At 45.1% G+C, this 23,303-nt stretch overlaps 2 protein-coding genes across 2 annotated transcripts in view; both read right to left on the reverse strand.

Annotated features, from left to right (window-relative positions):
* The window catches only part of ccdc136a (coiled-coil domain containing 136a), a gene marked incomplete at its 5' end in the record, with an annotated part of 18,460 nt that extends 17,323 nt beyond the window's left edge, over positions 1-1,137 (reverse strand). The window contains one exon of the mRNA XM_080841774.1: positions 1,103-1,137. Coding sequence (XP_080697900.1) covers positions 1,103-1,137 — 35 coding nt within the window. The remainder of the gene's footprint in view (positions 1-1,102) is intronic.
* Positions 1,138-3,165: 2,028 nt separating this feature from the next.
* Positions 3,166-21,970, reverse strand: LOC308368552 (transmembrane and coiled-coil domain protein 3-like). The gene is made up of 4 exons (XM_080842746.1): positions 21,860-21,970; positions 5,264-6,261; positions 4,910-5,045; positions 3,166-4,352 (listed from the first exon to the last, which is right to left on the reverse strand). The coding sequence occupies exons 1-4, from the start codon at positions 21,941-21,943 to the stop codon at positions 4,047-4,049; spliced, it is 1,524 nt and encodes a 507-aa protein (XP_080698872.1). The 5' UTR covers positions 21,944-21,970; the 3' UTR covers positions 3,166-4,046.
* Positions 21,971-23,303: the final 1,333 nt, after the last annotated feature.

The following is a 23,303-nucleotide window of genomic DNA, read 5'->3' on the forward strand; positions in this document are numbered from 1 at the left end:
GAATCAGCCTGGCAGCACAATGACCGCCAGATTCCATGAGAAACACACACACACACACACACACACACACACACACGCACACATTCAGTGGCAGTCCTGAGGGTGATTGTGTCTGGATCAACTTCATCTCTGAGACTTAGTGCACAGACGAGTTGGACAGATGAGGAATGTTGACACTGGACCAGGGGAGTGGCTGATGACATCTAGCTGCGTGTGCTGTGAGATTAAAGCCAAATCCAATATGGACTCAGAGAGAAGTAAATATTTTAGCAAGTGTCTCTCTGCATGGGTCCGCTGGCATATTCTTATTTCTGGGCTTCTCTTGCCTCAGTGGGACTCCATTTTTATTCAGCATACATTCATTTCATAAGCATTGTGCTTTCATCTTTTTCAAAGATTAAAGCCAACCATCTCTAAACCAAAAGAATCAGAAAACAGTACACCTGGGGTACGTTTTTGAATGTATTCCATTTCCACGGCATTCAGTTCATTACTTTAATCAAGTTGACTAGGATCTGGGAAGTTTGAAATGTCTCCATATTGAAAGGATACTATGGCAGAATTGACGTAAGTTCCCCTACTTTTAGAAAACACAAAGAGGAAAACAAACACAGCACCCTGGAAATATGGAGCAGCATTTCACTTGAAGCATTTCTGCAGCAGGGAGCGGTTGCTAGGCAACTGAAGGGAAATGAAGTAGAATTAGGGCACTTTGCGATGGATTATACTTCATAGCTAAACAAAGCACACACCAATGCTCGCAATATTGCTTCGCAACTATCACAGTTGAAAAGCAAGATGACTCAATAAGGGGTAGCATCATTTATTGGAGAGGAAGACTGGTGCTTACAGATGTCAACAGGAAGTTGGGGGGGGAGGGATTTCACTGGACCAGCGCAGCGTCTTATGCTCACAGGGAACATACTGCCAAAGGACATACCACACAGCAGCACCAAGGGAGAGGTCAGACCTTTCCCATCGCATTTCTCTCACACACACTCACACACTTACACACACTGAAACGTCCTTGCTCATTTCCCCCCTTCACGCTAACCTACCTCAATCTAATCTCAACCAACACGCCGCCCCCACCACTCCATACCCTCGGCCCTTACCCAATCCTCCAGTGGTCACCATGCCAACATGAAGAGGATCATCAAAGCCTTCCTTCTCCTGTCTAAAGGGAGCGAGACTCTGCTAATTACTGGCTTATTACGAGCTGTGTCCTAAGCACTCCCCATCCTTCACTGTCCTCACCCCCCCCCACCCCCCCTGCTCCCCTTGCACTTCCCCTGCTGGGCTGCACTGGACAGATGGATCCGTTTTGTAGTGCAAATAGGGGTCAATCAGAACCTGAGAAGCCTGCTCTCTCTCGCTCACCCTGCAGGTTAAGTGTGCTTGTAAACCACAGGACATGTTGATGGTCGTTCCACATGCGTAGGATAGCATGCATATGTGCGAGCATATAGAGCCACTTAGATACACAAATACATATGCACGCATGCGAGTGAGAACACACACACACACACACACACACACACACACACTGGACAATAGACGTGTTATCACACAGACTCAATGACGCATGCATGTGTTACTGCACATTCATTCCTAGACACACACACAGACACACACACACAGAGAACAGATCCTTATCTATGAATCTGTGTCTTATAAGACAGCACTGCAACATTTCTGTGTGTGGGCACAGGGCATGCGAGATGGCAGCAGAAAAATCTAGATAACACTTCCTGGCTCCCAGAGCCCTGATCTTCTGCTTCTGTCAGGCAGCTTGCATTTACAAATCTGGCATCCAGCATACGGTCTCCACAGACCAAGACAGAGACACACACACACACACACACACATGATTATCAGGACCAGTGGGGCCAGTTCAGACTGAGAGTGTTGCAAAGTGTGTTTCTCTCTAGTCATAAACTTCCCTGGGAACTCATCCGATTCCTGTAAAGACAACAGCTGCATTGCAAGGTAAACAATAAACACAGTGTGTTTTTCATTGCTATGTATGGGAGGAATCCTACCACTGTGGGGAAGTATGATTCTGGCATGTTCCAGTGGGGGGTTTGTAAAGTTAATGACTTTGAAGTGAAGTGTGATTAAATCATCTGGGTCCATCAAGCCATGCTATTTCCATCTGATGAAGGTGCCCTCAAGAGAGTGCTAATATGTTTTGTTAGAAAATGACACGCCACATTTAAAGCCACCGTTGCGAAAATTGAGTCATTGAATATAATTGGATCACTGCCTGGTGACAGTGCGCAGCCAACATATTTTGATATTGTTTGTAATATATCCATCCAACAAAACATTTTTTTTTTCTATTTGGATTGATGAGTAATACACCTTAGACCCTAGATGGCTGTAAACAGAAGTTATACATGGCAGCGTGTTTGTAGAACAACCTTGCTTGGCTTCACTGGTAGTGTAATAGCACCCCTTAGTGGTCACATGGCTGAAGTGGCAAGTGTTTGTGTATTGATGCGCTGGGTTGATCATAGCATTATCATATTAAGTATCACAGTAGGGGTTTCATTTGAATAGCCCAATCTAGTGGTCAACAATAATCAACAAACTATTCAGACACTACATGGCCTCTGGAATAACTCCATAAGATGACTCACCTCATACCAATTCCAGTTCTAGCTTGAACTGTATTACCACATAATCCTACCCCTTACACTAAGCTTATTTTGGCATTCTTACCTGTCAACAGTAACAACTAACTGACAGATTATTTGTTGGAAGAATTACTTTTAAAATATAGTAAGACTGCATTATGGATTTTTGCTATAAAAATTGGCTATTTTCCCATTATATGGACAATGTATACAGTATATTACATTGATATAATGGACATATTACATGGAAAATATAAACCTTTGTACTAATTGGATGTCTGGGCTGAACAACATAATTATAACTGCAAAATTGACACAAACACAAGTGTTGCTTAAAAATGAACCTTATATTTCATTCAGGATACCCAGACATGTATAAAAATACTCCACAGGCTTGAACCGTCTCACAGTCTTAATAAATGTTTCCACAGGAACCCTGCTTCGTCTCGCTGACGTCGGGCACCGAACATTCGTCTGAGCAGTAGTGACGACACGGCACCGCTTCAGCGAGCAAGGTCAGGGTGTCGGGGCTCTGCACTCTCTCTCCACACTTCTGCTGGTCCAGGCAGGGCAGGTTGTGTGATGAGTGAGGACCGCATTAAACACAATAAAAGAAAAAACATCTTTGCCTTGAAGTCTATTTTTTCCACTTGGTTCTGCTGGTAGAGTCAGTGTGATGATGCATTGCTGAGCGCAGTGTAGGGCTAAGTCCAGTAGGTGTCCATATAAGGAGAGAGGAGAGCGCGGGAGAGGGCGACCTGAGTCCGCCAACGGGGCCCTGTGAGTGATGTCCAAATAGACTGGGTGAATAAACACCACCTAACCCTCTCTCTCTGCCATGTGTTTCCATGAGTGTTTGATAGTAAAGTGTTTAAAAAACATGCACACAATTTCACCAGAATGTTAAAAAAAAAAGTTTAAAAAAAAGGTAAAAGATATTGCACTTTCCTCAACTGGTCCAGTAAAAACAGATACCACCAAACTGACACCAATCTTGTTCTAGTCTAGAGAATAACACGTCTCGTCTCGTCTCGTCTCATCTCATCTCATCTCATCTCATCTCCTGGCGACAGTAGAGAGGAGTGAAAATAGACAGAGATAGAGGGAGTAAGGAAGAAAGAAAGACTTAGAGAAAGACATGAGAATGAGGTTGAATCACATTTTTCATAATCTCCCTCCAACCAGACAGTATAGGAAGGGTACTCCCCTGAGCACAGTACAAATCAAATCAGACATCCTTCCAAAAACACCCTTGACAGCACTAGGGGCCTCTTCCCTTAGTGGTGATGTGAATGGTGGTGGTGATGAAGATGCTGTTGCCTTCACCATTATGCTGCCATGTAACCATAATCCTTTTCCCAGTTCCTGAGAGCAACCGTTTTCATTTCCCACCAGAAGGTGGCGCTCTCACCCGGGCAGCATGAGGCGCTCCAGAGCGCACTGCAGCTGCTCCCAGTGTTTCCAGCAGAAGGCCAGCAGCAGCAGGCCCAGCGAGGTCACCAGCACATGCAGCCGGCTGCGGAGCATGGGCGCCGTGAACTTGGCCGCCGTGGAGACACACACTAACACCACAGTGGCCAGCGCCAGCAGGATGTTGATGCAGCGGCCCAGGAGCACGCGGGCGTCGCCACTGCTCTCCCACTGCACGGCCTGCTGCTGCTGCTGCTGCAGCTCCAGCTTGGACACCCGCGTCTGACACGTCTCCAGAGCTTCCTGCGCAGGAGAGAAAGAGTTAAAAGAACAGAGTTAAAAACAGAGCAGATAGTTACCTTGACAACAAAAGTTAGCCTGACCTTAAGCCTAAACAGTTAGCTTGACAACAAGTCTGAATATCACTGAACATTAGCAAATAAAATCACTGCCACACCAGACTGACAACAGAGCATTTGGCTAATACATAGAATATATTTAGACATATATATATTCTATATTTATATTTTCTTTATTCTATATATATATATACATACACACACACACATACACACACCCACACACATATGTATATATATACTGTATATATGCCTACATAGCGTGTCTGGGCAAAACATAATTCTGCAAATAGAAATACACAGGAAGTGTACAGAGGGGAAATGTGTTTTTCTGCATCTAGTGTTAATTACAGGTTAAAAGGTAGAACAGAGGGAGGCAGAACAGATGAAGAATCAGTGATGAGTGAATATAATGGGCATATACACCCATGGAAGTGCTTTTACTCTGATCCTAAATAATCATTCTTTTAGGTGGTGAATCGGGTGGGAGTGGTTAGGTACCGTGAGGTCTCTGGCTCGCTCATTGGCCTGATAGGCCACTTTCTCCTCTATGCTGGCCAGCTCCTGCTTCAGATCGGCCATCTCGTGTTGGTGGAGTTCCGTCAGGTCGTTCAGCTGGTCCTCCAGCCTCTCAAATCTATCAAGGAAAGAGAGAGTCAGATGAAGATCGACATGAAGATAGAGCCATCATGATGTTTTTTTTCCAATGGGTGGGTTGATGCATTTCACAACCTTGACAATGGCTGGGTTGATGGGTTGATGCATTTGCACAACCTGATCTATTTGCCTGATCAATTTACACCAAAGTATGAGGGCAGTTAGGAGTCCTTGGCCAGAGTGGAGTTCATTGCCTACCTGAATTTCTCCTCATGCAGCGCCTGTGTGAGAAAACCGTAGTCGTTCTTGAACTGCTCCTTCAGGGTCTCCATGTCGTCGGCCAGGTTGGACTGCCTCTCGTGGATCTCCCGCACCTCCTCCTGTAGGAGCTCCACACGCCCCTGGCCCTCGGCGGGCTCCAAGAGGGGGTTTCCATTGCTGTCGGCTGACACGGAGGTACCCGTAGAGCACTCGTCGTCGCTGGGGTACTTGGGCTTGTCCACCATGTTGGTGCTGCTGCTGAGTGCCCGGCTGGCCTCCCCTTCCTGCTGAAAGCCCGAGGGCACCTCCAGCGAGGTCTTCATGTGGGCGATGTTGTCGGCGCTGCCGAACCTGTTGCGGATGAGGTTGGCAAACTCGCGCGGCTTGCTGAAGAAGAAGGGCGGCGAGAGCGACACGCCCGGCCCAATGGTCTTGATCTTGTCCAGGGTCGGGTGGCGCCCGCTGCTCATCATGTCTCTCAGGCCCCCCTTGCTGCTCGGGGGGTGGCTTTTGCCCTTGACCAGGCAGGGCGGCGAGGCGTTGCTCGAGGCGTTGGACGTGTTGTGCCTCAAAGTGGAGGGCGAGGAGTGGGAGGTGTTCTGGCTGCTCTCACAGTCCTTCAGGCGCCGGTGGTACTGCTCCAGTTTACGCTGCAGGTTGGCGATGGTCTGCTCCGACTTCTGGTGCTTTTTCTCAAACACCTGGCGGATGCGCGCCACCTGTTGCTTGTCGGCGCTGTTGACCAGCTTGAGGTACTCGGCAACGTTCTCGTCGCGCGCCGTCTGCTCGATCTTCAGCTGCTCCGTCACCTTCAGCACCTTCTGCTGCAGGCTGCTGAGGCCCGCCCTGCTGCGGCGGAAGTCCGGGAAGAGCTCGCTGTACGACGAGGAGGCCGACGACACACTGCGCTCCAGCTCCAGGTGTGTGTCGGAGCCGCCGCGCCGCATGTGCGGCACGGGGATACTGAGCACGTAACCACCGTCGCTCTGATCCATCTGAGGAGAGGAGCACACACACACACACACACACAAACACGTAATCAGTTAAATGTATCATTCAAATAATTATTATAATGAATACTTTATATTTAATAAGTATCGAAAGTAAGCAAACCAATTGATACGTATCTATTTACACATATTTGAATGTAAACAGCAAGTTCAAATACACATGGTTATTTCAGTTAAGATACAGATCAATCAAATCAACACAGCAAAGAGAAAAATTAAGACGAAAATGAAGATTAAAAGATTCGATTATTTTCCTTAGCTTGGAGGTCCTATTATTTTATTTTATTATGGGATGTTTCGTTGGACATTTGGATTTTTCTCCCTTGGACTTTGGACTATGCAACTTCTTCCTGTTCCTCACTCTGGATAATGCCCTCAACCAGAGTAGCTGGGGAGCTGGACCTTTCGGACTAAGTTAATGAGAAATTGATTGAACTGATCAGAATAGAATTGAGAATATTGAATTGAGAATATTATGTATGTGTGTGAGTGCGTGTGTGTGAATATTGTGAATAATTGCTATTAATATAGTAACGTTACATGATAAATAGGTAAGAGATCACCCATAGCCTTATTTATACATTAATATATTTGACTGAATCTCTTTACTATTGAATTTAAGTTCCATAAATGATTTATTTATTTATACTTAGACATACAGTATATTAATATAGCTCTGAACAGACTATTATTTATTATTATTAACTGAATAACCTAATTGAAAACATGAATACATTATTATCTGTCTAAATATTTATATATCGATGCATAGGATTATTTCAAACGTGTGCCTTAAGGTTAAAAATGCAAGTCTTTATCTTTGTTTCTAACAAAGATGAGCTGCTTAATTAGGAAATTTGCCATTGGCAATATGTACTGAGATTCTCTCCTTTGAAGGATGATAAAGAAACTGGTGGTTTCCATTTCATACGAAGGGAATTCCTGAGTAATTCAGTGCCTCACAAAGAGTGACACACACTCCAACATCTCATTTGTTTTTCTTGAGAAAAAGGAGTCACAATAACAAAAACAACACACTCTTCTCTTTGGCGAACCATTCAATCTCCCGGACAGGCATAATGATAGTGCCATCTGTGAACAAGTCCCTACACGAAACAAAAAGATGTGCAGTGTCGAAGGACAAAGGTACTCAAAAGTGTTACATAAAAGCCAGAGTGTGTTAGCATAGCATACTGTTTTATAATAGCACCCGTCTAGCCTCCAACCCCCCTTCCTCCTCTCCACCCCTCCTTCTCAGGGATGCACAGAGAGCACAATCTGAGACCTCGCGTCTCAGCTTGGGCAAGTTCCACTTTTATAACCGTCTCAAGGAAACTGCAGTCCGCGCAAAAAAACATCCTGTTTTGGCAGTCATGCTATACCACCACTGGTGTCTCCCATTAGCACACAATGTATCCAGCCCACGGAACGGAACGCCCCGGTCCATGACCAGGTTAAGCTATTCAACAGGCACGATACAATAACGAGCCCAGAAACATAATGGCATTCTGGAGGAAATCCACTCAGCTTCCCCCTTTCTCTTGCCCTCTTTTTCACTCCTTCCCCCCTCCACCAGTATCTCCCTCTTAGTCTCTCTTTGTCTCTGTGATGGCTTTACTCTCACAGTTGATTTGCCCCTGACGAGATTTGTTACCTAATAGCCGGGACTTTTGGCACTGCGTTGCAGCAGTGTTATGTGGAACCCGTTTTTCAAGGGGGCACATTGTTGAGGCTTCCATACGTGCATATACATTCCCCTCGGGTTATTGCACTGTGTCATACTAACAGCAAACATTCCAAGCTGTTTGCAATTTACTGCTGATGGGTGCACAATGCGCAAGACTGTGAAAACCATTTCAGTCCCATGAAAATGATCTGTGAGCCCAGCACTGGGAATGACCCCTCTTCTACAAACAAAACACGTACGTGAGAGCCTGCCTTGCGTTGCCATACCATGACAGTAGGCATATAGCCTAGCGGACAAAGATGGGCACTGTGAGCCCTCCATAGGGAGGCTGTTCTGGGCTAGCACAATTCTGTGACCTCTCTAATCGCATTAGACCGTCTAAAATCATGTTACGGTGATAAACTAGGACCGGAACAGTGTGTTCCTTCTAGAGCTTGCGTGAACTTCTAGACTAGGCCCTCACATTCATAGCTCTCCAGATCCTCTGGTGTGTGACATATCAACACAAATGTGGGCCTGGTTAAAAAAAGGTTAAATCAGTATCCGCTATGGCGGATACAGCAATGTGCCTAGCTATCAGAGTAGGCCAAAGCTATCTGGCGGGTTTGAAAGGGCAAACATAATTGAGTGATAATGGCTGAGGAAAAGGCTACTATTGTGCTCGTAATGGATTTGAGACAAGGTATGTGTGTGTGTGTGTGTGTGTGTGTGTGTGTGTGTTAGTGTGTGTGTGTGTTAGAGAGAGAGAAAGAGAAGGAGAGAGAGGAACTAAGACCAAGTGGCCGTGTGAGATTTAAAGCACATGTGTTCACCATGCACAATGACAGACAGACAGACAAAAAAAGCAACCTCTGTTGATGAGTACGAGGACATGAAAAGGTCAGCTTTCTGAAATTCCTCATATAGCTGGAAATCCTCCCCAACAAACAAGAGCCGTTTCCCTCTGTGTTTGTTATAATTAGCCCTGGGTGTAGCCCTGTGCTATTTGTTCTTCTTATTTACCTGCACATCTGCAAATTCAGACAGCGGATACCGAAAACAGTGCTGCACCCTGAATGGTGGATAAGTAACAGCCAGTCTTTGTTCAGTCGACAGTCCTGTAGTAAGCAGGCCTCTCTTTTAGTGTTAATTAAGGATGGAGTTCCTCTCTACAAAGGGCAGTGATTAACACTTGAACAGTTGGTTGATTGACTACTGCCGTCTCATTGAGAGATCCGAGCTAGTCAAGCTCAAGTAGTGGCTGCCTTGGACCGCACATGGAGAAAAGTGAGTTTTACCCGAAAGCAGTGCATGAAAACACTTGACACAACACAGCTGAATGAAGACTAATGTGCGTGTGTGTGTGTGTGTGTGTGTGTGTGTGCGGGAGGGAGGGAGATTAATAGACCACATTGAATCATAATCAGAATTTTGTAATCAGGTTGCTAATCCGATTCTAAAATGTGCTTTGGGTGATCAACGAGACCCCACAGATTGTTGAGAGAGAGTGTAAAGGGCCTCTGGTTCATAGTGCAGATTGCTCTACATCTGCTTCTTGTGCCAGTCTACTGCGGAGATTAAATCACAAGTCATGGCAGGATCCTACTGGTGAATCACCATGTTACAGATTTTTGGAGAGGCATGCCCATTTCCAGTTTCTGTGGACTAAACCAAAAGTAATACCAAGCATGTTGTCTACACAAAAAACTAAAACCTTTTATGCTGGGTTAACTGAAAGGTGGAAAAGAATACATTTCTTCAGGCATACAAAACATTTAAAGGAACAATTCACATGTTCACGAACAATGTATAGGCGACGGACCCCATGATGTAGAGCAGAGGCTTCGCGCACGTCGAGTCCTTGCCCTTTGCCTCTATCAGAGGAAACTATGGACAGAGTTCAAAGTAAAAACGTGTTAATGTTTAGACAGATGGAACAGAGGGCTTTACATCATGCCGCCAGGTCAATCTTCAGAAAAGTTGCTGGCTGACAAAGTGGCCAAAGTTATTTGTGTCCTTGGCAGAGGTTGTGGTCCTCTCAGGTCTGTGAGCGGAAAGCCACCGGAGGAAGAGAAATTAAAAAGTCGCGGACGAGGCAAGACTGCCAAAGCCCGTTTCACTCATTCCTCTGGGGCTAGGTGGTGAAGATGAGGGCCAAAACCACTCACACACACACACACACACACACACACACACACACACACACACACACACACACACACACACACACACACACACACACAAGAAAACCCACACACAGGATATGACTTCATGAGACACTCCTCAGTTGATTAATGCAATACGGCTGATCTGGAAAGAAGCCCACAGACAGAGAGAGAGAGAGAGAGAGAGGGAGAGAGAGAGAGAAAGAAAGAAAGTAACAGAGGGAGAGATGGAGAGAGCACTTGCAGCTTCAATATGGGAGTTTAACAGCTTTGGCTATGCATCAGCATCACATCATCAGTTACAGGACTGGGTCAGTGCAAGCGGACACAGCCAACTGGTCCGCCCCCCCCCCCCCCCCCCCCCCCCAACATGGCAAGGTCAAGTGACCGTAGTCACAGACGGAAGAGTATGAGAGGGAAGTGAAGGCATGACTAAATATGCTGATATCCGCACACTTTGTTTCTCTTTGTTCTCTTTTCTGCCTCCCCCCTCCCCATTTCTCTTTCTTTCGTTTCACATCAAGCACTAGTGCGACAGCCTGCGAACTTCTGGCGACACAAAACACCAGCACTGCGTCTGCGGGAGGGACAATACTGATTTAGGCAACTTTTTTTCTGCCGAGTCAGCGTTCGACGGCAGTCTAAAAACAGCAGATGAGAGAGGAAATGAGGCAGCGGACCCGAGGGGCACCCCAGCCACAGATTATACATCTCTGACATCTCACTCTATTATGGCAAGATGAGACGCTACTCTCCTACCAAGCAGACCTTTTCGCCAATAGATAAGGCACTGCATTGAACAGATGCCTAACCATGTGACCGACATATATCAAATAAGGGTCGGGAGACAGAATTAAGAACCCATCTCCGCTGCGTTCACTTGGCTCACTCTCCCACTTTGCTTCCCTCTTTCGGACTATGTGTCCTCGATCCCAATATAGTCATCATTCAATTTAAACACAAGCCTAATTCTCATGGGTAAAATGCTGTGGGTCTGATAGCCTATTATGGTGAATGCAGCAGCTATTACATTCTTCTGTCACAAGTGTCTAGACTACTCAAGCCCGTAAAAGCCAGTCTTCAGCCAGAATTAGACTGAGGAGTCCAACACGGTAATTTGCGTGACAAGTTATTATTTATTTATGAAAGTGTGAAATCATCTTGTTAGTGCCTACATCATTGCCCGATTAACTGTCCGAGGGGGAGGGTGACAGATCCTGACATCTGCGTCAGGTCGGTTTCACAGCAGGATTCATTACAAACCTGACCGTTACGCTTCACATGTCTCACACGCCGCCGGGAAGAAAATACACACCAGCCCAAGGCATTGAACATGGAAGGGAAAGGGGGGGGGGGGGGGGGGGGGGGGAGTGTGTGTGGTGTTGAATGCAAGCATATGGGCATGTGCCCTGACACAGTGGCATGTATAAAGTGGTCATGTCATGGAACAGCAAAAGGGAAAACACACAGACACACACAAAGCTAGCTTTGCATCCATGTTTAGACGTATGGGACTCTTGTTGTTGAGGCAGTGAGTGAGTGTGTGTGTGTGTGTGTGTGTGTGTGTGTGTGTGTGTGTCCTCACATAACCTGAGCGGACAGGAAAGCCTGGGGGTTACAAGAAGTAGAAGGAGGCTGAACAAGCAAGGCACATGACTACCTCCCTCCATCCTATACTGACTGAATCAGGCCATCATAACGGACAGGGCGTGAGGAGTGCCTGTGGAAGCTTACATAATGACTGGCTGATGGCTGAGGCTTTTCCCAGGCAGACTGAGGAGGTGAGCTGAGGGCTGTTTGTGAAGAGGCAGTGGGGCGTCTAGTCTAGTCTAGTCTTTCCTGACTCAATTCTAATCACCTACAGGTATGTGATTGTAATTAGATGGATGAACAGTGGTCTCCTTCACTATCTTTCAAAGAATGCAAATTAACAGTCAGCCATATTTGCCTGCACGGCTATTGTCCTAACTACATTACCTCACAATACATTTAAATACAACGCATCATACAAATACAAAACCGAACATACCGCTCATCTTGCACACCGCAAAAGAATAATAATTTCAAAGTAGATTATATTGAAAGCAAAGCAGCAAGCCATGCCATGTCCTGATATTGACACTGCTGGAGGCGGTCATCATTCAAATGCCTAGTCAAATAAAAGGGCATATCTAATAATGTCAGCTGTGTCAGGAAACTCAATTTCCGTTTCCCTGCAGCAAAGTCGTCATTTAGGAATTTAATTTTCCCAATGCCACCAAAACAACCGCTAATGGATGTGTTCAAATCTGGGAGGTAGACACTGCTGCAACAGAGCGAGTGCCATGGAGGTCAAGGCAGACAATCTCAGGAGACCATTTCATGACAGTAATTACATGTATACAATGGCTCAAACTTATGAAGTGTGTACACATTAATATTTCATATTAATATTAATATTTCTGTGTAATAATTTAAGTCACCGAAAATACTTCTTTAATTTGCATCTTTAATTTTGTGAAGCCAGACATAGATCACAATGTATTGACAATATATTACATTACAAAGATAGGTACATTAGTCTATGCTCAACCATGACAGAGTGTGGCCTGAACCTGAGTGGAAGTGATGAACGGATTTACTGTCCTTGAAATGTCTATACCAATCCAATGGCACATAAAAACAGAGCTCAAGGCAGCAGTGCTGAAAAAACAGCCATTGTAAATTGTGCTGGGGTATCTTTGGCATTATATCTCACGAGTACATGAGGGAACTAGTGCTTACATCCACCATGAAGACAAGAATGTACTCTTATACGGTCCTCTATACCATTCAGGGTCAAAATGGCTTTAAAGCACCACTCTTGCTATCAGCATCCATGCAGCTGAGAGTCTCTGGGTAAGCTGCTGCTCATGGATGTGATATATATGGACTGAGCCTGTGACATGAGAGGAGGGACTGAGGAAACGCACTCTATGCGAGGAACATAGGCAAGTACACGTACACGTTTGTGCACACACACACACACACACACACACACACACACACACACACACACACAAGAAAACCCTTCCTGGACTGTGTGTTGATTCAGATAGGAGTATAGGCTGTTGGTAGCTGCCTGGCCACACCAACACAAAAACAGAAGTGAGATGTCTCTCTGCAGCACATCAGAGCTATCTCTAATGTTCTCATAACTGAGTTATTTTTAATGGGCAATAAAACATTTATTTTTTTGCACCCTGCCGAAGCACAAAGCAATTCAGCTATTGTGGAAGTAATGGAGTACAAAAACTAATTTGAACTGAAAATGCTGCAAATTAAAATAAGCCTGAGGCTATTTTTCAGCTATATTTCAAGTCACGTCTGTGGCACATGCTTTTAACCCCTTGTTAACCCTTTCTAATCCATAACCCTAGAACCAGAGGGACCTGATGATGCATCATCGGTCTAACTGACATCTATGTCCTAGGTGACCTTCAGAAATCTATTCCCTTCGCTCACACTGCATCACTGCACTTAACTAGCAGGCTTACAGCATTAGCCAGAGAGTCTGGAAGCATTAAAGCAAAGACACCCAAGTCGGGCCGTGGACTGCTAGACAGTTGGCAGATGAAAAAAAAAAAATCACATCCCCTTTAAATGAAGGCTGGTGGTCTACTGGTGGCTGTAGTGTCTCTGCATTACGAGACGAAGCCTGTAAGGAAAATCTCTCCCCTGAAAGCTGAGGATGTGCACTGATGTCTTGAGACTAACATGGCGTGAAGTTCAACTGCCAATGTCCTCAACGGATGCCCCAGGGGATAAGACAGCTTTGACCGAGTTCTGCTGAAAGCAGCACAAACCCACACATCACACAGACACACACACACTTGCATACCCTGACACGCACACACTGATACACACATGCGCACACACAAATGAAAAAGAGCAAGAACAAAACAATGAAGTTCCCTAAACTGACAGCTTAACAGGTAATCTTACAAAGGGAAATTCATTACAGCCAGACTAGAACACACAGCCTGCTAGAAGGGAAGCCTCAGATGAACATACATACACACCGAGAGAAAATCAGCGGGCTGACCCAAATCTCCAGCCTCCACCTAAACCAACAAGCCAAGTCAAACATCCCACACATACATACATACATACACACACACACACACACAAGCACACACACATATGGAGCACTTTCATAAACACACACACACACACACACACAAGCACACACACATATGGAGCACTTTCATAAACACACACACACACACACACACACACACACACACAAGCACACACACGCATGGAGAAAATTAATACACACACACACACAAAAACACATTGGAGCATACGCCCCTGGATTAGATTTTGTGTTTGAATGGTTGCCCTCTAAAGCTGGTCTGAACATGCAGCATTAGGCCGGCAGGTGAGGGGAACCGCAATTAGACGGCCTGCCAGTCGAGCCTGAAAAACAGCAGACTGTGAGCCATCACAACAGCACAGTGTGACCCATCACAACAGGCCCCTTTTCTCTTGTTCGTCCTTCCCAGGGCCTCTCTCTCTCTTCATTTGATTTCCTTCCAGCCTCTTTCCTTCTTCGGTCTCTCTCCACAGGACACTGATTACAACAGACTGAACAAGCACACTCCCCGCCCCACACACACACACACCTAAACATAAAAATATGAACAGAGACACACCCCAGATGCCAGCATGGCTTCACACCACCAAAGTTGGAAACAAACAGGATGGGATTAATCAGCCGTCATTAGAGAGCTGCAGCGTGATGGACAAATGAACCCAATGGCAGCAAGTCAACAAAACAATGGACAAGATCATCAACGCCACTGATATTCTCATCACTCTAACAGAGGTGAACTCTTTTATCTGGGTATGGATTCCCTCACTGAAGCCATGCGGTCTGTGACCCCCGAAAGCAAACCATTAATTGAACTGTGATTTGTAGCAATACCCATTACCTGCCTGGCTTCCTCCAGCCACCCATTCGAAACGAGCTTAACCGATAATCCATCTTTTCTAATGGCTTTCCTGAACAGTGCGCTGATGTAGTCAATCCTGAACTGTTGCAGGCTAATTCACAGCATTTTCTCCCTCGCACTCTCACTGAACTGAGGCGTTGCCTGACACAGAAAGATTTGATTCCACCACCAAACATGGCCTACGCTAACCATTCAAGAGAATTGAGACTGTCTGGGTCCTTTAGGGAGAAAGATGTGATCCATCACTTTCACTGGAATTACCCCTTTCATTGCAGGGCTGGCTTCCTCAGAACTGCTTGCACAGGCTACCATTTTTTTCCTCAAAGAGTGCCTCTTCTAGTCATGCTTAAAGAAAAATGTCACCTACGTGCACACACACACACACACACACACACACACACACACACACACACACACAAGCATGCACACACACACACACACACTCAAAGCATAAGCCCTGAATACAGAACATCTCTCTATTGCACACACAAGCATGCATACACACAAACACACACGCACACAAGCACACACTCACGCGTCACACGCACGCACACAAGCATAAGCCCTGAATACAGAACATCTCTCTATTGCACACACAAGCATGCATACACAAACACACACAAGCATGCACACACATACACACATACACACATACACACGAAGCATAAGCCCTGAATACAGAACAGCTCTCTATTGCACACACAAGCATGCACACACACACACACACACACACACACACACACACACAAAAGCATGCACATTCACACACACAGACATACACAGCATAAGCCCTGAATACAGAACATTTGATCTATTACAGTCAGGGCTGCAGCAGCAGCACCCTGATGATCAGAAAGATCAGCAAATATTCATAAAGATGGCTAACAAAATCTGTTGCCCTGGAAAGTCCACTACAAAGCCCCTGACGGCAATAATCTGACTTGTGTGGCACTTGCTTCCCAGCGTTACAATGATTTGACCAAGTGCATGTGGGCGTGTGGACACAAAAATTGTAAAGCTCATTTCTCTGTCACCTCACCTAACCTGGACCATTCTGGTTATTTCCCCAAGTCTGTTTAGCCAACCAAATGTTCAGTAGGAGTTCAGGGATTTAGACTGTGACAGCTGAGGGGCAGAGTTGGACTGGATTGACCTCCAGACCTCTTCCATAGATGTAGAGAGAGAGACAGAGAGGGGGGGGGGGGGGGGGGGGTACATTTAATACACTTTATTAGATTAGAGTGCGAGATTAACATTAAAAAGCAACAACAACAACAACAGATCAAGCTGTGAAAAGGATCTGTTGTCCAAGGAGCCTGGGGATTCTTCATTGGCACTGACGTCATGCTATTAGTATTTCATTACGCTGGAGTTCACGCTTCAGCTCAACTGATGGGGACTCTGGGAAGGATACCATTCTCATGCTGTGAATCATAATCGTCATCAGGCCGTTCACATGATTAGAGGGCACTCATCGAGCAGTGGTCATGCTTTCACCATGAAGCTAATCAGTTATGCCTCTCTTGCTCGCACACTCACACACACGGACATACACGCACACACACACACACAAACACACACACACACACACACCTTCCTTCTTTCTCCTGAAGCAGTAAACTTCACGTAGGTGGCTCAGAATGCATGCGGAACAAGTTCTCCTGGGAAGGGTTCCAAATGAGTAGCCTTCAAGAACTCACGGAACTACAGTATGTGTCACCTGAGCCCATTCACCTCTAGCATACTGAGCCTGTGCTCGGCTGGTTTCGGGTCGGCTCTGCTCCGCTCCGGGGATGGAAAGCACCTGTGCCTTGTTTTTGGTGTGACTCATCATGCGTTGAGGCTTACTGGCCTTGATTTTATAAGAAGCTGTTATAAGTGATTTGACTGGCTCCCTAAACTTTGTGTCAGGTTCCAGTGTGCCACACACCCACAGTGATCCTCGATGGCTGCCTGTGATAATTAAACGGTTCATTCATGGTCTTGTGGATGTATATTTTCTTATCTCTGAGGGCGTAAAAAAAAAGAATTCTGCTCGCCTGTTACACAAAGATAGCGTCAGCCGCGTACTGGGTGCTATCACAGATCTCGCTTTGAAGACAAGTGGCTGTACTGAAATCATAACTGATGGCTAGGAAGAGGCTTTCGGTGCGCATGGCTGCCTTTTATCTTCATGAAAAAAAGCACGCTTTAGAGGCGTCACAAATCTAAAGCTGGCATTGCGCTCGGGAGGGTTATAAACATGACACACTGGCAGGGCAGGTCTTCTCCAAACTTTGAGAACAACAGAGCTTCTCGTCGACAGTTTGTTGTTCTCGCTAACATGAATTTTTTACGTTTTGGAATGAGGAATTACACAAGACCAGTTCAGCAGTTTATATTAGGTTTAGTGAGCAGCATTGGGGAGGGATGGGGGGGGGGTCGAAAGAGAGAGAGAACATAAGAATGAGTAAGCGAGATAGGGAGGGAGAGAGAAACAGAAGAAGCCTTTCATGTCTTGCCACTCCAGACAAACCAGCCGTTCAGTCTTCAGCCCTCCAGGCAGCCTATGTGTGCCCCTGGCCTCGGCTCTCTCTTGCCCTCTCCCCTGAGAGATCCCCTCATCTTGCCCTCATCATCTCCATTCTCCACTGGAAGTGACAGTGGACAGATCATATCAACAGCCTTCAATAATACTGCCTCCGTACCCCATAAGCCAAGTCCTAAAAACAATCTCATAAACCCCAAATTAGCACAAGAAAGTCTGCGCCCTGGCAGTGACAGTAAGTGCATGAAACAGCTTTGTTAGCGGCCCAGCTAGGATTCAAAGTGGCGGCCGCTCAAGCATGCAGACAGACAGGCAGACAGGCAAGCAAGCGTGTAGATTCGCTTCTGGTGGGTGAGGGTGAGAAAAATGTAATCTTTTGTTCTGGTGCACTGAGACAGGAGCTTCGGTTAATTTTTTTCCCCTTCAATGGGATGGAGTGGTAAAGAGTTGGTATCCACAAAGAAATCATTCTAGATTTCTAGAACTAAAAAGATCACTCATCTTTTCACTGGTCTGTTTGCTCTCAAAATATTTTTCCTAGCATTGGTGGAAGGGGAGGGTGGGGGGTCGGGGGCAGCAAAGGAGCAAAATGTACCATTGATACAATCCAGCTAAACTTGCTTACAGACAAAAACATCTGCTCTTGTAGCCTGTGGCATGACTACACGTAGTTACAGACAGCAGAGAGTTGAAAAACCTGTCCAGACCAGTTGGGGCTGTGGAATGTGAGGCTTAATAAACGGGAGGAGATAAATCTGTAGACCTCAGTAAATCAGAGAAGAACCAGGGAGCAGGGATCCATTGATGCCTCAGCAGTGATAAACAACCCAAATGTGCAAGCGCCAAGTCACCAGTGAGCTCAAGGCACTATTAAATCACACCGGCCTCTCTTGTCATTCTCTATCTCTCTCTCTCTCTCACTCACTCTCTGTCTCTCCAAATATTCATATGCATATGGCTACCACTTCAGTAAGTAAGATAATAATGTATGGGTCTGGCACTATTTCAGGTAACCTAGAGATGGACCCAGAGGAGTTGCAAGCAATGCAGGTTTTTTGTCTCAAAGACATTTACACTCTCATACAAAACCTTAAAGAGAGCCAATAAAAGCAATCTCAATGCTGAGAATTTGAATCACATCCCCTCTAGACCACCACTACGAGCACTAGCACCTAAGAGGAACAGAGGACAAAGAAAGAGTTCCACCTTGCCCACCTCAGTCTCTGTAAAAACACACACTACACACAAACAGAACTGATTAGCCAGCTGTGTTAATGTGCCTGGCTCACAAGCTGGCTGGCAGGTAGGCTTTACGCAAGTACAATTTTAATAAAGATGTCAAAGCTTCCACACCAGTGCTTTGAGCTGTGCTTCGGTCATTTAAAGGGACCTCGGTAGAGGACTGCATAGTCATAAAAAGATAGAAGGATAGCCCATGTGACTCCACCAAATGACATTATATGCCTCATGCATAGACACACCAGAAACTACCAGAGAGGCAGTGCAGACCATGCTTCATTAATAAACTAAGGTGTTTTGATATAACACACAGCTCTACCTACTTGTCAAAACATTATGCTTAAGAAGGGGAGAGAGAGAGGGTTTGTAACCAGGTAGAGTTGAAAAACTGTTTTGCTTTTTGTACTTTTTATCGCCAAGTGATACTTTTCATTTTAACATAATAGAAAATATATTAGTTGTCACGTCAGGGAAAATTGTCACAGTGGCCGATGACTGCAACATGCCAGTTTTAGGGTAAAGTAAAAGGTTAAATAACATTTGCGACAACAGCCTTGCATTATTCAAACCAAAACAGTGGTGTTTTTCTCTGTGAACTGTAGTCTTTACAGCTATATTTTTTTTTAAATGCCAGTGAGTCGCTTACAAGGGTATCACATTTTTGCAAAAGTGGCTAGATTGCACCTTTAACTTGTGTTCCTGTAATAACACATTTATTTCCCTGTCAAAATCCTGCACAACATTGAGACACAAATGCTGTGATTTTGAATGTAGCATACTGATGCCATGTCGTCTGTGAGTTTCATTGCATTGCAACAGACACAACACTATCTGTGTTCCTCTATGCCAGGGAGGGATGATTCTCATCTGGGCTGATGCTGCTCAAAGAACAGACACAGAGCAGAGAGCAGAGAGCAGAGAGCAGATAGCAGAGAGAGAGAGAGAGAGAGAGAGAGAGAGAGAGAAAGAGAGATGAACAAAGTTGAGCTGACACTAGACAACATCATCGCTCTCCTCTTCGGCACCCAAAGCTCACAGCTATCTACACAGTCCAGCTTATTACATTAGGGTCCCTGCAGAGGAACTGAAACATTCCCACCCAGTTGAGAACACAAAGCCTTCATCACACACACAGCCTACATCACACACACACACACACACACACACACACACACACTCATCTATATATCTCATCTATATGTCTTGTGTGGCCACAACTGGATGAGCCATGAAAAAACCTACATGTGAACGCCCCAAAGGGTTGTGCAATATTCGTGTAAAGAGGCCCCTTCGTGTAAACCCACCCACTTTGGCACCACACTCCTGATATTCCTAGAAAGTCAACCACATCAACTAGAGACTTTCACTAGGGGAGAGGAGAGAGCCTTGGCAGGTAAACAACCCTCTAGGCATAGACACACACACACACACACACACACACACACACACAAACACACAGACATCCCTATCAGCAGGACTTCCCATGAGAAGCAGGAGGCCTCCATGACAAGAGACACAAATCACACCTCACAGCTAGGAAGAAGATGGTGACCTGTGTGTTGCCCCCCACCCCCCTCGTGGCTGACCAGTAAGGGGGTTCTACTTAATGCAGAGTGACCTCTGGCTCATTCCTACGGGCCCCGCCCGACAACTCTGGCTAAATAAACTAATCAATAACCTATTACCCTGTCGCTGCTCCCTCTGCTTTGAGGAACAAGCATGATATGGCTGAGTGGCAGTTTAAAGACAGGTTGCTTGACGGTCCCACTGGAAAAGCTTTCCACTAGGCCAAGAGTAGACAAATTAGCACTGTTGCAAGAATGTTACATCACTGTTGGCCTCTCAACCCACTGTGGGTTTGAACTGAAGCTAATGGCTGCGTGTTCTGTGTGAGTCTGTGGCTAGAAATATGAGGAAACTTTCCTTGTGCAGTGCAAGTGTATGATGAGATCAATGAAAGCTTTCTAAAAGTCCTTGATGGTAGACAGTCAGCCCTCTCATGTTATGCCAAGACCATTTAGCGCCATCACTCATATCTAAACCCCCAAATGCCTGCCACAAGACTGATGTACAGGGAAGATGAAAAGAGAAGACATAACAGGGCTAAAGTGTCTGGAGCAATTAAAGCACTGCACCTTATGACCCTTAAGGGACTCAGCTGACTGTCGACAGGCCCACAAACCACAACTGCTGTCCAATTCCTTCCAACGTGGGACCATATCAACCCCTTGGTAGCATCACTTGGTACTGTAGAATACTGAACCAGTTATGAACCTTACAATCTAAATTCACGGTTTATTTATTTGATGAATGTGTTTGATAATGCATGGGATTACATGAAATATAATTAAACCGCCCAGATGCCAAATATGATTTGTCTTTTTGAGACAGAATCATCACAGCTAAAGGGCGTCGAAAAAAATCAATTGGTCATCTGAAGAACTAATTTAACTTATCACGTGTCGACGAAATAACGAGTATAGTAGACAGGCGGCTCTTCACATGTAGCCTATTGGTCAATCCAGATATTGTTAAAACATTTGAAAAAAAAAAACTAAAAAACTCTGAGTAAGGTTAGTCAGGCAATGTAAATACTGAGACCCTCCGAATATGCGGTAAAACTGACAGCCCTTTGAAACGATCAGAGAACATAACGTCAAAAGAAGTCAGAGCGGGTTAAGAGGTGTCTAAAGATAAACGCTTTTGATGGTTGGATACAGGCTCGTTTATAGATAGGCTACTAAACTATAACGGTTATAAGACGGACTCAAATGCCTGCATGCCAAGAGTTATTAGCCTACACCAGCGCATTAGGCATATTGCTTTCATAACATAATATTAGGCTACATCAATTCACAAGCAATTGTCTGAACTTGAATTAAAAAGCAGAGAGTATCACGGGTGTTAATATGATGATCAAATGAAAGAACACTGTACAACAGCCTCTCCCTCGAACACAATGCAATGATACAAGCGCTGTAATGATGACAAAATCAGACTGAAAACTTACCGCTCGGTCTCTATCCAGCTGATATTTGTCTACTTCTGGTAAACTTCTTCCCGTAACGGAGTCGGCACTAGGCATAATCACCATCTGACGTTGGCGAGAGCCATCGGTGGAAGTTATTCGGTGCTCTTGGCAACTTGAGTCGCATATGCAAGAACTGTCTAGCTACATTCTTTCACTGCTCAGCTCAACCTCAAGCTTGTTCGCTTCCTCGGAGTTCCAAGACAATGTGCGGCTCACCATGCCCTACCCATCGAGTCCTGATAAGGGAGAAGAGGCGGGGTTAACATATTCTACGTCACAACTAATAGATTCAGCAGTCATACATTTTTGCAATTGTTTTTAAATAACAACTGCCTAGAGAAGACTTCGCTATAGGCATAGTTTTGGTCTTAACATTGAAATGGTTTCTGTGGTAAGACAACGCTAGGCCAATCATGTTGGACTTTCAAAGCACGTTGAATGGCTGTCTCTTCAATTTTACAGTCGGGCCCTGACTTTTGTTCGAGGATAAGACCACAGGCTTAAAAATGCCATCCAAATTAAATTTTCATACCCATTTCGATTGGATAAAGACAGACAGACCTCTAGAGCCGAAGGAACGCAGCCACGATTCACCTCAAACTTTGAAAACAACAGGTGATTTCTCAGAACTGTCACCGAAACCAAAACTCTACTAATCACTTAGTTTCAGGGGAAATAGCTGTCATCTGTTTTGAGACTATGTGATGACTTGGAATGGGACAGGTGAATGATTCATCTAATGAATATTTGGCTGACATGTAATAAGGCTACACTCATTTCTTAATTCAATCACAAAAGACATGTCTGTCATACAACCAAACTGGCATGCAGGTTTGAACTGTCAAGTTATGATGTATTTCAAGAATCATAACATCTGTCTCATGTTCAGAAAAAAGTGGGTCAATGCAAAAGTTACACAGTACAAAGTCAGTGCAACAAATGTTTTTTGTTTTAGATCATGAGTGAAACTGCCGTAAAAGGTGGGTCAGAGATTTCAATTCCATACACTTTTTGTCAAATCAAAGTCTACTAGCTGCCCCTTCAGCGTTTGTGCTCAAAAAGCCTGTGGTGCTTGAACACAGCCCTGGCTCTGTTAATGAAAAAAAAAAAACAGTGGCTCGGACCGAGCCATAAACAATCCCTGCCAATCAACGCAGTGCTTTTGGAGCACGGAAGCGAGAGGTATAATTTTAAAACCGAAACCGAATAGCAGATGGCATCTTTAAGGGACAATAGATTGCCAACATCTAATTAAGGGATCAAAGCTAAGACATGCTAAGGCATGCCATGTTGTTGGGAATTCTTGTCTGTTCACCTCTTAGGGTGAAAAGATAATTTGCTAACCTGAGGCATATGGTTTTTCTTAGAATCCCCCAAAGGTGCTTTAAAAAAACAAAAACAACTTCAATAGTTTCGACAACAC

This window comes from Sprattus sprattus, assembly GCF_963457725.1.
Source record: "Sprattus sprattus genome assembly, chromosome: 7".
Classification (NCBI taxonomy): domain Eukaryota; kingdom Metazoa; phylum Chordata; class Actinopteri; order Clupeiformes; family Clupeidae; genus Sprattus; species Sprattus sprattus.

What these genes read in the sequence shown, in the direction of transcription:
- LOC308368552 (XM_080842746.1), bottom strand. Translation starts at nt 21,943, where the DNA reads ATGGTGATTATGCCTAGTGCCGACTCCGTTACGGGAAGAAGTTTACCA. An exon ending in AGCTGGATAGAGACCGAGCG is followed by an intron (nt 6,262 to 21,859) that starts GTAAGTTTTCAG and finishes TCCTCTCCTCAG; the next exon opens with ATGGATCAGAGCGACGGTGG. An exon ending in AGCGAGCCAGAGACCTCACG is followed by an intron (nt 4,353 to 4,909) that starts GTACCTAACCAC and finishes TCTCCTGCGCAG; the next exon opens with GAAGCTCTGGAGACGTGTCA.